Source organism: Salvelinus namaycush, unplaced genomic scaffold, assembly GCF_016432855.1.
Source record: "Salvelinus namaycush isolate Seneca unplaced genomic scaffold, SaNama_1.0 Scaffold474, whole genome shotgun sequence".
NCBI classification, from domain to species: Eukaryota; Metazoa; Chordata; class Actinopteri; order Salmoniformes; family Salmonidae; genus Salvelinus; species Salvelinus namaycush.
In genome coordinates, this window is record NW_024061169.1 from 59975 (window position 1) to 74741 (window position 14767).

Here is a 14767-nt window from a genome sequence, read left to right on the forward strand (position 1 = left end):
TCTAGAGTCACCCTGTCTGGATGTTATAACCATGCGTAGCCAGATCTAGAGTCACCTGTCTGGATGTTATAACCATGCGTAGCCAGATCTAGAGTCACCTGTCTGGATGTTATAACCATGCGTAGCCAGATCTAGAGTCACCTGTCTGGATGTTATAACCATGCGTAGCCAGAACTAGAGTCACCTGTCTGGATGTTATAACCATGCGTAGCCAGATCTAGAGTCACCTGTCTGGATGTTATAACCATGCGTAGCCAGAACTAGAGTCACCCTGTCTGGGTGTTATAACCATGCGTAGCCAGAACTAGAGTCACCTTGTCTGAATGTTATAACCATGCGTAGCCAGAACTAGAGTCACCTTTTCTGGGTGTTATAACCATGCGTAGCCAGAACTAGAGTCACCTGTCTGGATGTTATAACCCTGCGTGGCCAGAACTAGAGTCACCTGTCTGTAACCCATGGAAGGGGGAGAGGTGCAGTCACTTTACCTTAGTCTGCATGGGCGAGACACGTGATCTGAAATCAAACCCCACAGATGAGGTGCCAGCTGAGATCCCAAGGCCTGTTAAGAGACAGCAGGTGATAGAAGAACTGTGAAAGAGTCTCTAGTTTCTGGTCACGATGTGGTGAGTGAGTTACAACAGACGTATTATATCATGTGAGAGATGTGATAGATGTTTGTATTTGTAACACTACCCAATCACAATGACTGGCCTGTGAATGAGGCCTTGTGGTTGGTGACCCACAGATGACAGGAAGTGAATAGAGACTTATGATTGGTGACCACAGGGGAATGAGGCCTTGTGATTGGTGACCCACAGATGACAGGAAGTGAATAGAGACTTATGATTGGTGACCACAAGGGAATGAGGCCTTGTGATTGGTGACCCACAGGTGCCAGGAAGAGGAAAGGTCAGGGGTGAAAGGTGATTCCGTGGTTCTCTTGGAGGCTTACTGTCACAATGAGACTCTGGCTGTTCTGTGAAGAGATGGGAAGCTTCCCAAATTGCACCCTGTTCATAGGTGGCACCTCCGTCACTCGGTCGCGTCACACCGCTGTTTTGAACGCCCTCTGCCAACGGCGCAAAGTGGTTCCCTGAAGTGGTGTTAAGCCCAATCATTCTGGACGTAGGCTAACTACTATTTAGTCTAAATTACACTATATTGCCTTCGAAATATGACGACATTGCTAAAGTAGTCAAATATTTAGTAGGAAATTGCTTAGTTAGCATTATCATGTCGTCAAATTTACTTTAGACAGATGGCAATGTTGTCGTTAGCTCACAGAGTTCGTCAAAAATAGCTAGCAATGCTAACATTAGCTAGCCAAAATCCGATGGCCTCCCCTCAATCTTAGCTAGCTAGCTAACGTTATACTGCATCTAAAGTCAATCTGGCAACATCAAAATGATAACAACAGGTTTTCCTACTAATTATTTACCTCGTTTTTTCCCAAGCCGCTGTAATGCATTTCTGATCATCTTCATCAGCGCTCATTGACGAAGCATCGAGTAGAAACGCTCAGTAGGGCATCAGTCCCAAACGAACATTCAAAAACAATATTGTGACGAAACATGAATTCCCTACGTAGTTCACTACATTTGACCAGATCCCAGCTGTAAAGTAGTGCCCATATCTAGGATATAGGGTTTCAGCCGTGGTTTTACAGTCACACTTGTTGGTATTACAATGAGCCCTCATACTGCTCTGTTGTAGAGCTGTGTAGCCAGGGAGGAATTTCCTTCTGGAGGGATTGTCAAGCAGCTATGCTGTTACACTCAGATCTTATGGTGCAACGGGGGTTGCATTTAAATACAGGAGATTAAACTCTGCTATTTGAGTCAGTCGGTAATGTTTTTTTTAGAAACACGGTGGACATTCCTCTTGATATGCTTTTCAGTCTTGCAGCATAAATTGGACACGGTTCAGCCTTATCTGTTAGAGAATGGCTATGAATATTAAGTAGGTGAAAGCTTTTTCTCCACTGCAAAAAAAATGCATTTCCGCTGTATTCCAAATGAAGTAAACAAAACCTACCTCTTGCCAGTAGAAGAATTCAAGAGTTCAATGGAGCGTTTCTGCTCTCCGTGAAATATGTGATCATCTCCATGTGTTTGGCCTGTTGTTGATCTGCTATTGATCTGCTGTTGATCTGATCTGCTGTGGTCTGGAGCTAGACATGCCTGGATATCCACAGACCCTGAGGTCTGGAGGTAGACATGCCTGGATATCCACAGACCCTGAGGTCTGGAGCTAGACATGCCTGGATATCCACAGACCCTGAGGTCTGGAGCTAGACATGTCTGGATATCCACAGACCCTGAGGTCTGGAAGTAGACGTGCCTGGATATCCACAGACCCTGAGGTCTGGAGCTAGACATGTCTGGATATCCACAGACCCTGAGGTCTGGAGGTAGACGTGCCTGGATATCCACAGACCCTGAGGTCTGGAGGTAGACATGCCTGGATATCCACAGACCCTGAGGTCTGGAGGTAGACATGCCTGGATATCCACAGACCCTGAGGTCTGGAGCTAGACATGCCTGGATATCCACAGACCCTGAGGTCTGGAGCTAGACATGCCTGGATATCCACAGACCCTGAGGTCTGGAGCTAGACATGCCTGGATATCCACAGACCCTGAGGTCTGGAGGTAGACATGCCTGGATATCCACAGACCCTGAGGTCTGGAGGTAGACATGTCTGGATATCCACAGACCCTGAGGTCTGGAGGTAGACATGTCTGGATATCCACAGACCCTGAGGTCTGGAGGTAGACATGTCTGGATATCCACAGACCCTGAGGTCTGGAGGTAGACATGCCTGGATATCCACAGACCCTGAGGTCTGGAGGTAGACATGCCTGGATATCCACAGACCCTGAGGTCTGGAGGTAGACATGTCTGGATATCCACAGACCCTGAGGTCTGGAGGTAGACATGCCTGGATATCCACAGACCCTCAAAGTTATTTGTGTGTGTGTGTGACGGTGTGTGCGTGCCTGGCTCTGGGTTAAGCCTGTGTGTGAGTGTTGACGGGTCAGAGATCAATGAGGTGTCTTGGTCTGAGCTACACGGGAGAGAGAATACGTTGAAACTCAGGCCACCTCACCTCAGTCTTTGGAGAGCTCTCTGCTTTATCTCTGCTCCTGCCTCATTTGGCGGAGGAAATGGGTCGTGACCTCAGAGGGGAATACCTCGCTCCCTTCCTCCTTTCACTCCCTCCTCAGCTCCTTCCCTCGGAGCCGGCACTTAGCAGCCAGGAGGGCCCCCTTTTCTCCCATAAGCCTTCGCTCCACAGAGGCTAAAGTACAGATGGAATTCTTAAATATTATCTCCCAATTAGTTTATTTTAGCTCTCTGCAGATTATTTAATGAAAAGAGAGAGAGACAGAGCGATAGATAGATAAAGAGAGAGAGAGAGAGAGAGTGATAGATAGATAAAGAGAGAGAGACAGAGCGATAGATAGATAAAGAGAGAGAGAGAGAGAGTGAGATAGATAAAGAGAGAGAGACAGAGCGATAGATAGATAAAGAGAGAGAGACAGAGCGATAGATAGATAAAGAGAGAGAGACAGAGCGATAGATAGATAAAGAGAGAGAGAGAGAGAGTGATAGATAGATAGATAAAGAGAGAGAGACAGAGCGATAGATAGATACAGAGAGAGAGACAGAGCGATAGATAGATAAAGAGAGAGGGGTGAAGGATTTGGGGCGAAGGCAGTTCACAGCCAGTTCACAGTATCCGAAATGTAATGGCAGCAGATTTCCACGACTTAGTAACACGCTTCGGCAACAAGTTGTACCACGGGGGCTAACACCTGTAATCACACACACACACACCTGTATTCATACATACATACACACACACACACACACACACACACACACACACACACACACACACACACACACACACACACACACACACACACACACACACACACACACACACACACACACACACACACACCCCCCCTGTAGTCATAACAGCTTCCCCTCCGTAGGCCCGCCTGAAATCTGGCAGGTGGAAAATGATCGTGTTGAATTGCAATTCACCTCAATAGAGAGTAGACTATAGTAGAGCTAAGAGCTATTCCCCTGCTGATTCCTTCCCTGTTCTAACCTGGCCCAGCCAGACTTCCCTGTGCTTCCCTGTTCTAACCTGGCCCAGCCAGACTTCCCTGTTCTAACCTGGCCCAGCCAGACTTCCCTGTGCTTCCCTGTTCTAACCTGGCCCAGCCAGACTTCCCTGTTCTAACCTGGCCCAGCCAGACTTCCCTGTTCTAACCTGGCCCAGCCAGACTTCACTGTGCTTCCCTGTTCTAACCTGGCCCAGCCAGACTTCACTCTGCTTCCCTGTTCTAACCTGGCCCAGCCAGACTTCACTCTGCTTCCCTGTTCTAACCTGGCCCAGCCAGACTTCACTGTACTTCCCTGTTCTAACCTGGCCCAGCCAGACTTCACTCTGCTTCCCTGTTCTAACCTGGCCCAGCCAGACTTCACTCTGCTTCCCTGTTCCAACCTGGCCCAGCCAGACTTCACTGTGCTTCCCTGTTCCAGCCAGACTTCACTGTGCTTCCCTGTTCTAACCTGGCCTAGCCAGACTTCACTGTGCTTCCCTGTTCTAACCTGGCCTAGCCAGATTTCACTGTGCTTCCCTGTTCTAACCTGGCCTAGCCAGATTTCACTGTGCTCTCTTCTCCTACAGTGCAGGGGGGGAGGAGGGGGGGAGCAGCCCTCAGCCTCTGAAGTGTTTTACATTAGTTATGTCCAACCCGGCTCAGCGCCTGGCTTCATACATGCTGATGAGAGAGAGGGAGAGGTGCTGTGATTTCAAGGAGAGACAGACCCCCCCCCCCCCCCCCCCCCCCCCCCCCCCAAGGATTCTATTATTCTCTACAGCCCCCCATTATTCTATAATTCACCTCTATAGACAGAGTGGTGGGTAATGTCCCTGAGGTAAAACAGGTTAGAGACAGAGTGGTGGATATTGTCCCTGAGGTAAAACGGGTTAGAGACAGAGTGGTGGATATTGTCCCTGAGGTAAAACAGGTTAGAGACAGAGTGGTGGATATTGTCCCTGAGGTAAAACGGGTTAGAGACAGAGTGGTGGATATTGTCCCTGAGGTAAAACAGGTTAGAGACAGAGTGGTGGATATTGTCCCTGAGGTAAAACAGGTTAGAGACAGAGTGGTGGATATTGTCCCTGAGGTAAAACATGTCAGAGACAGAGTGGTGGATATTGTCCCTGAGGTAAAACAGGTTAGAGACAGAGTGGTGGATATTGTCCCTGGGGTAAAACAGGTTAGAGACAGAGTGGTGGATATTGTCCCTGAGGTAAAACAGGTTAGAGACAGAGTGGTGGATATTGTCCCTGGGGTAAAACAGGTTAGAGACAGAGTGGTGGATATTGTCCCTGAGGTAAAACAGGTTAGAGACAGAGTGGTGGATATTGTCCCTGGGGTAAAACAGGTTAGAGACAGAGTGGTGGATATTGTCCCTGAGGTAAAACAGGTTAGAGACAGAGTGGTGGATATTGTCCCTGGGGTAAAACAGGTTAAATGATATATAGCTATGTGTGGGAGGTAACTGAGTTAGCAGTCTTTTTAACTCAAGCCCACACACTTCTCACTCACACTGTACATGGTGTGAAGTCATGAACACTCAGCAGATCTGTGTCTTTGGTTGAAAGCAGTAGGTGTTATGTACAAACACAGCAGACATGTATGAGTTAGGACAATCACTCTACCACCATTATCCCAGTGTATGAGTTAGGACAATCACTCTACCACCACCATTATCCCAGTGTATGAGTTAGGACAATCACTCTACCACCACCATTATCCCAGTGTATGAGTTAGGACATTCACTCTACCGCCACCATTATCCCAGTGTATGAGTTAGGACAATCACTCTACCACCACCATTATCCCAGTGTATGAGTTAGGACAATCACTCTACACACACACTGTCTCTCTCAGAAGAGCCTCTGAGCTCTATCAATTACCGTGTCTCCAGCTGCAGACAGCAGGTGGCTGCAGGGAGGGGTCAGCACCCAGGGCTGAGTGGGAGAGAGAGAGGAGAGGAGAGAGAGTAGGGAGAGAGAGAGAGAGTAGGGAGAGAGAGACAGAGAGAGAGAGAGAGAGAGAGAGAGCGAGAGAGTAGGGAGAGAAAGAGAGAGAGAGACAGAGAGAGAGCAGGGAGAGAAAGAGAGTAGGGAGAGAGAGACAGAGAGAGAGAGAGAGAGAGACAGAGAGAGAGAGAGAGAGTAGGGAGAGACAGAGAGAGAGAGAGAGAGAGAGAAAGAGAGTAGAGAGAGAGACAGAGACAGAGAGAGAGAGAGAGACAGAGAGAGAGAGAGAGAGAGAGAGAGTAGGGAGAGAGAGAGAGAGAAAGAGAGTAGAGAGAGAGAGACAGAGAGAGAGAGAGACAGAGAGAGAGAGAGAGAGAGAGAGTAGGGAGAGAAAGAGAGACAGAGAGAGAGAAAGAGAGAGAGAGAGAGAGTAGGGAGAGAAAGAGAGTAGGGAGAGAGAGACAGAGAGAGAGAGAGAGAGAGAGAGAGAGAGAGAGAGAGCGAGAGAGTAGGGAGAGAAAGAGAGAGAGAGCAGGGAGAGAAAGAGAGTAGGGAGAGAGAGAGAGACCTGGCTGCCCAGAGAGGACAGGCTGTGCTCACTCTGTTCCAGAGGAGAGGTAGAGACAGAGGTGCATTTCCTACTACACTGTGACAAATACTCAGACCTAAGAGCATATTTCTTTCCCAAAATTATAACTCAATACAAAGAATTTGAAACTATAAAAGATGAAGAAAAAATCAAATATTTATTGGGTGAAAAGCCAAAATGTGCAGTTTTGGCAGCCAAATATGTGTCCTCCTGCCACAACCTGAGGGACAGCCAGTGAAAAATGCAAAGTAATGTTGATAATATTTCCCATTTAGCTTAGTTTTGTTTTGTCTTTCATACCAGGTCATATGTCTTCTCAAGTCATATTGACACTGGTCTACTACTGTTGCTTTAATTTATTGTTGTTCTGATTAATATTGTTGTTGTAGTTGTTGTTAATGGTAATCCCATGTCCACTACTACTGTTATTATTGCTGTTGGTCCCACCATTTATTTATATATAAATATATATATATTTTGTATATATATACATATATATTTGATTTTGATTTTCGATATGTATACTTTGACAATGTAAGTAATAACGAACTTGCCATGTCAATAAAGTCAATTGAATTGAATTGAGAGAGAGAGAGAGAGAGAGAGAGAGAGAGAGAGAGAGAGAGAGAGAGAGAGAGAGAGAGAGAGAGAGAGAGAGAGAGAGAGAGAGAGAGAGAGAGAGAGAGAGAGAGAGAGAGAGAGAGAGAGAGAGAGAGAGAGAGAGAGAGAGAGAGAGAGAGATATAAAAGGTGTTAGTTATGAAAGAGCAGGCACACCAGGGACAGAAGGAAGAGAAGTCAGTAGAGAGAGAGAGGAGAGTCAGAAAATCACCAAATCTTGAAAGTTCATCAGAGATGAGGTTGGATTACAGAAGAGAGGCTTGCATCCCCGCTACGCGTTCACATCCATCCCTGGCACACACAGCCTTCAGACAGGTCTGTGTAGGGGTTGAAAGCGTGCTTGAAGGGATATGTGGTACAGCATCTCACCCGAGTAATAATGCTCTTTAATGACCTAGAGGGATGTCAAGCTGATACCGACTCAACAGTCGATTCTTCTTCTCTAATTCGCCACCTGGAGAAATGGACTGGAAATGGATAGTTGCCAGCACGGACTGAATTTCTTAGAAGCACAGTCGGTAATGTGTAGGTCATGCAAATTTAGGTAAACCATTATATTAAAATTATGTTTTTCTCAATCTTCTCGCAAGCATATCTTCTGAAATAGATCAATCTACACTATATATATATAAAAAGTATGTGGACACCCCTTCAAATTAGTGGATTTCAGCCATTTCAACCACTCCCTGTTGCTGACACGTGTATAAAATCGAGCGCACAGCCATGCAATCTCCATAGTCTAATATTGGCAGTAGAATGGGCCTTACTGAAGAGCTCAGTGACTTTCAACATGACACTGTCATAGGATGTCACCTTTCCAACAAGTCAGTTCGTCAGATTTCTGCCCTGCTAGAGCTGCCCCCGGTCAACTGCAAGTGCTGTTATTGTGAAGTGGAAACGTCTAGGAGCAACAACGGCTCAGCCGTGAAGTGGTGGGCCACACAAGCTCACAGAACGGGACCGCCGGGTGATGAAGTGCGTAGCACGTAAAAAATCTTCTGTCCTCGGTTGCAAACTGCCTCTGGAAGTAACGTCAGCACAAGAACTGTTCGTCGGGAGCTTCATGAAATGGGTTTCCATGGCCGAGCAGCTGCACACAAGCCTAACATCACCATGCGCAATGCCAAGCGTCGGCTGGGGTAAAGCTCACCGCCATTGGACTCTGGGGCAGTGGAAACTCGTTCTCTGGAGTGATGAATCACACTTCACCATCTGGCAGTCCGACTGACAAATCTGGGTTTGGCAGATATCCGGAGAACGCTACCTGCCCCAATGCATAGTGCCAACTGTAAAGTTTGGCGGATATCCGGAGAACGCTACCCGCCCCAATGCATTGTGCCAACTGTAAAGTTTGGTGGATATCCGGAGAACGCTACCCGCCCCAATGCATTGTGCCAACTGTAAAGTTTGGTGGATATCCGGAGAACGCTACCCGCCCCAATGCATTGTGCCAACTGTAAAGTTTGGTGGATATCCGGAGAACGCTACCCGCCCCAATGCATTGTGCCAACTGTAAAGTTTGGTGGATATCCGGAGAACGCTACCCGCCCCAATGCATTGTGCCAACTGTAAAGTTTGGTGGATATCCGGAGAACGCTACCCGCCCCAATGCATTGTGCCAACTGTAAAGTTTGGTGGATATCCAGAGAACGCTACCCGCCCCAATGCATTGTGCCAACTGTAAAGTTTGGTGGATATCCAGAGAACGCTACCCGCCCCAATGCATTGTGCCAACTGTAAAGTTTGGTGGATATCCGGAGAACGCTACCCGCCCCAATGCATTGTGCCAACTGTAAAGTTTGGTGGATATCCGGAGAACGCTACCCGCTACCCTAATGTGGTGTATCTATATATAATATACTGCGGCAGAGTGGGAATTTACATTTTCAATGACCGTCATCCAGTGGAATTGAAATATTAAAATCATAAAATGGTCATTCAGATTGATCCTCCATATTTAATGTATTTCATGGCTGCTCAATCGCTCACCCTCTACCCCATAAATGATCATATGATTGGCTGTATCTATCACTCTGTCTCTCTCTATCTCCCTCCCTCTCTCTCTCTCTCTCTCTCTCTCCTCTCTCCCCCCCTCTCTCTCCCCTCTCTCCCTCCTCTAAATGATGATATGATAGGCCTGTCCGTCTCTTCTCTCCTGGTCTAGTGGGATATATCTCTATTACCATCTTCATTATAGATGAGTCTTTAATGCACCATCACATTAGGACAGACTGAACTGTACTGGACTGGACCCCCAATAATGGTCATTTGATCCTGAGCGTCTGGGTCATATTATCTCTGGCCACAATGTTGTATTATAACCTGGTCTTTAAAGCTACAGTGGGATCTGGGAAACGTATATGGTCAGAGATTCTAGATAAATAACCACGGTGTTATAGCCCTTAACCTTCAATCAGGGTCTCACTGTGCCAGAGAGAACAATAGGTCATGTCCACTAGTCTTCATCAGGGTCTCACTGTGTCAGAGAGGACAATGGGTCATGTCCACTAGTCTTCATCAGGGTCTCACTGTGTCAGAGAGGACAATAGGTCATGTCCACTAGTCTTCATCAGGGTCTCACTGTGTCAGAGAGGACAATGGGTCATGTCTCACTGTGCCAGAGAGAACAATAGGTCATGTCCACTAGTCTTCATCAGGGTCTCACTGTGTCAGAGAGGACAATGGGTCATGTCCACTAGTCTTCATCAGGGTCTCACTGTGTCAGAGAGGACAATGGGTCATGTCTCACTGTGTCAGAGAGGACAATAGGTCATGTCCACTAGTCTTCATCAGGGTCTCACTGTGTCAGAGAGGACAATGGGTCATGTCCACTAGTCTTCATCAGGGTCTCACTGTGTCAGAGAGGACAATGGGTCATGTCCACTAGTCTTCATCAGGGTCTCACTGTGTCAGAGAGGACAATAGGTCATGTCCACTAGTCTTCATCAGGGTCTCACTGTGCCAGAGAGGACAATGGGACATGTCCACTAGTCTTCATCAGGGTCTCACTGTGTCAGAGAGGACAATGGGTCATGTCCACTAGTCTTCATCAGGGTCTCACTGTGTCAGAGAGGACAATGGGTCATGTCCACTAGTCTTCATCAGGGTCTCACTGTGTCAGAGAGGACAATGGGTCATGTCCACTAGTCTTCATCAGGGTCTCACTGTGCCAGAGAGGACAATGGGACATTCCACTAGTCTTCATCAGGGTCTCACTGTGTCAGAGAGGACAATGGGACATGTCCACTAGTCTTCATCAGGGTCTCACTGTGTCAGAGAGGACAATAGGTCATGTCCACTAGTCTTCATCAGGGTCTCACTGTGTCAGAGAGGACAATGGATCATGTCCACTAGTCTTCATCAGGGTCTCACTGTGTCAGAGAGGACAATGGGACATGTCCACTAGTCTTCATCAGGGTCTCACTGTGTCAGAGAGGACAATGGGACATGTCCACTAGTCTTCATCAGGGTCTCACTGTGTCAGAGAGGACAATAGGTCATGTCCACTAGTCTTCATCAGGGTCTCACTGTGTCAGAGAGGACAATGGATCATGTCCACTAGTCTTCATCAGGGTCTCACTGTGTCAGAGAGGACAATGGGACATGTCCACTAGTCTTCATCAGGGTCTCACTGTGTCAGAGAGGACAATGGTTCATGTCCACTAGTCTTCATCAGGGTCTCACTGTGTCAGAGAGGACAATGGGACATGTCCACTAGTCTTCATCAGGGTCTCACTGTGCCAGAGAGGACAATGGGTCATGTCCACTAGTCTTCATCAGTGTCTCACTGTGTCAGAGAGGACAATGGGACATGTCCACTAGTCTTCATCAGGGTCTCACTGTGCCAGAGAGGACAATGGGACATGTCCATGAGCCTACTGTACTGAAACCTGACTGAATGAGTACAGTGTTCAGTCTAGTATAACCACACTACATTGTGGAGTGTGGAACGGAGTATGAAACGGAGTGGAGCGGAGAACGGAGTGGGGTGGAGCGGGGAACGGGGCGGAGGGGATGAATGACAGGGAGGAGAAAAGTCTCTAACTACAGGTTCAGATGAATGACAGGGAGGAGAAAAGTCTCTAACTACAGGTTCAGATGAATGACAGGGAGGAGAAACGTCTCTAACTACAGGTTCAGATGAATGACAGAGAGGAGAAAAGTCTCTAACTACAGGTTCAGATGAATGACAGGGAGGAGAAACGTCTCTAACTACAGGTTCAGATGAATGACAGAGAAGAGAAAAGTCTCTAACTACAGGTTCAGATGAATGACAGAGAGGAGAAAAGTCTCTAACTACAGGTTCAGATGAATGACAGAGAGGAGAAAAGTCTCTAACTACAGGTTCAGATGAATGACAGAGAGGAGAAACGTCTCTAACTACAGGTTCAGATGAATGACAGGGAGGAGAAACGTCTCTAACTACAGGTTCAGATGAATGACAGAGAGGAGAAACGTCTCTAACTACAGGTTCAGATGAATGACAGAGAGGAGAAAAGCCTCTAACTACAGGTTCAGATGAATGACAGGGAGGAGAAACGTCTCTAACTACAGGTTCAGATGAATGACAGAGAGGAGAAACGTCTCTAACTACAGGTTCAGATGAATGACAGAGAGGAGAAAAGTCTCTAACTACAGGTTCAGATGAATGACAGGGAGGAGAAACGTCTCTAACTACAGGTTCAGATGAATGACAGAGAAGAGAAAAGTCTCTAACTACAGGTTCAGATGAATGACAGAGAGGAGAAAAGTCTCTAACTACAGGTTCAGATGAATGACAGAGAGGAGAAAAGTCTCTAACTACAGGTTCAGATGAATGACAGAGAGGAGAAACGTCTCTAACTACAGGTTCAGATGAATGACAGGGAGGAGAAACGTCTCTAACTACAGGTTCAGATGAATGACAGAGAGGAGAAACGTCTCTAACTACAGGTTCAGATGAATGACAGAGAGGAGTATGGTCTCTAACTACAGGTTCAGATGAATGACAGGGAGGAGAAACGTCTCTAACTACAGGTTCAGATGAATGACAGAGAGGAGAAACGTCTCTAACTACAGGTTCAGATGAATGACAGAGAGGAGAAACGTCTCTAACTACAGGTTCCGATGAATGACAGGGAGGAGAAAAGTCTCTAACTACAGGTTCAGATGAATGACAGGGAGGAGAAAAGCCTCTAACTACAGGTTCAGATGAATGACAGGGAGGAGTATGGTCTCTAACTACAGGTTCAGATGAATGACAGGGAGGAGAAACGTCTCTAACTACAGGTTCAGATGAATGACAGAGAGGAGAAAAGTCTCTAACTACAGGTTCAGATGAATGACAGAGAGGAGAAACGTCTCTAACTACAGGTTCAGATGAATGACAGAGAGGAGAAACGTCTCTAACTACAGGTTCAGATGAATGACAGAGAGGAGAAACGTCTCTAACTACAGGTTCAGATGAATGACAGAGAGGAGAAACGTCTCTAACTACAGGTTCAGATGAATGACAGAGAGGAGAAAAGTCTCTAACTACAGGTTCAGATGAATGACAGAGAGGAGAAACGTCTCTAACTACAGGTTCAGATGAATGACAGGGAGGAGAAAAGTCTCTAACTACAGGTTCAGATGAATGACAGAGAGGAGAAAAGTATTGAGAGTAAAACATGTATAAATAGAATCCCTTGAATGGGCAAGTCAATGATGTCATAATGAGTGGACTGGCAGCCATATTGAGTGTCCCCGTAGCTCACAACAGATAATAACTCACTTCCGCTACTGTACTCTATAATGTAACCTTGGCTAACTCTCTGCTGTCTCTCCTCAGGAGCAGCTGTCCCTCCAGCAGAATGGATCCGTCCCCTCCTCGGGCGTGCTGACTGCCTCCTGGAGCCCCTGGAGCCTGGACAGAGAGGGGCTGAAGCTGCTGTCTATCAGCCTGGCTGTGGTGGCTATCCTAGTGGTCTTCATGTGGGAGAAACTCCACTGAGACCGAGGGGCTGGAAGACTTGGACCTGGGCCTGTATTCATAAAGCGTCTCGGAGGAGGAGTGCTGATCCTAGATCAGGTCCCCCCTTTCCAATCATCCTTATATTCTACTAGGCAAAACTGATCCTAGATCAGGTCCCCCCTTTCCAATCATCCTTATATTCTACTAGGCAAAACTGATCCTAGATCAGGTCCCCCCTTTCCAATCATCCTTATATTCTACTAGGCAATACTGATCCTAGATCAGGTCCCCCCTTTCCAATCATCCTTATATTCTACTAGGCAAAACTGATCCTAGATCAAGTCCCCCCTTTCCAATCATCCTTATATTTTACTAGGCAAAACTGATCCTAGATCAAGTCCCCCCTTTCCAATCATCCTTATATTTTACTAGGCAATACTGCTCCTAGATCAGGTCCCCCCTTTCCAATCATCCTTATATTCTACTAGGCAAAACTGATCCTAGATCCGCATTCCTACACTGTGACGCTTTATGAATAAGGGACCTGGGTCAAATACATATGTCAATTATTTCCAAGTACTTTGTACTGGGCAAACGAAATCAAGCATAGCTCGAGTATTTGAAAGAATTTGACCTATTTATTTGGCCTGTAGGTTTGGTTGAAATGGTTTTGGATGGGTCCTAGTTTAGCTTTACATGAGAAGGACTTCTCTGTCTTGGACAAAGACTGATGGAATCTGTAGCTGCATGAGAGAGTTAGGAAGAGGAGACTAGGAGAGGAAACAAGGACAGGAGACAAGGAGAGGACAGGTTAAAGACATGTTGTGTAATACTCTGATTTAAGATGGTGGATAGTAGTACCTTCAATTAAAAGTATTTATTTTATACCACAATGAAACAGACGCAGGTGAACGGTATATTTTTGGTAATGAATTTACATCACGGTAAAATCCCTCTCTGTGTCTGTCGTACTGTAGTACCACATTGTGATTGTTTATCAATTTGTTTTTGCTCGTGTTTCTCTATTTGTATTTCTGCTTTTATGTTTTCCATTTTAACGTCAGTCTACTACTGAGTAGATGGAGACCCCTATGGGCCCTGGTCTGAAGTAGTGCACTACCCCTATGGGCCCTGGTCTGAAGTAGTGCACTACCCCTATGTGCCCTGGTCTGAAGTAGTGCACTACCCCTATGGGCCCTGGTCTGAAGTAGTGCACTACCCCTATGGGCCCTGGTCTGAAGTAGTGCACTACCCCTATGGGCCCTGGTCTGAAGTAGTGCACTACCTCTATGTGCCCTGGTCTGAAGTAGTGCACTACCCCTATGTGCCCTGGTCTGAAGTAGTGCACTACCCCTATGGGCCCTGGTCTAAAGTAGTGCACTACCTCTATGTGCCCTGGTCTGAAGTAGTGCACTACCCCTATGTTCCCTGGTCTGAAGTAGTGCACTACCCCTATGTGCCCTGGTCTGAAGTAGTGCACTACCCCTATGTGCCCTGGTCTGAAGTAGTGCACTACCCCTATGTGCCCTGGTCTGAAGTAGTGCACTACCC

At 46.8% G+C, this 14767-nt stretch overlaps 1 protein-coding gene across 1 annotated transcript in view; it reads left to right on the forward strand.

The window, feature by feature from the left end:
• The window catches only part of LOC120041554 (threonylcarbamoyladenosine tRNA methylthiotransferase-like), a 38955-nt gene extending 24554 nt beyond the window's left edge, over nt 1–14401 (forward strand). The window contains exon 3 of the mRNA XM_038986429.1: nt 13094–14401. Within this exon, the coding sequence (XP_038842357.1) occupies nt 13094–13255 (162 nt within the window). The 3' untranslated portion in view covers nt 13256–14401. The remainder of the gene's footprint in view (nt 1–13093) is intronic.
• Nucleotides 14402–14767: the final 366 nt, after the last annotated feature.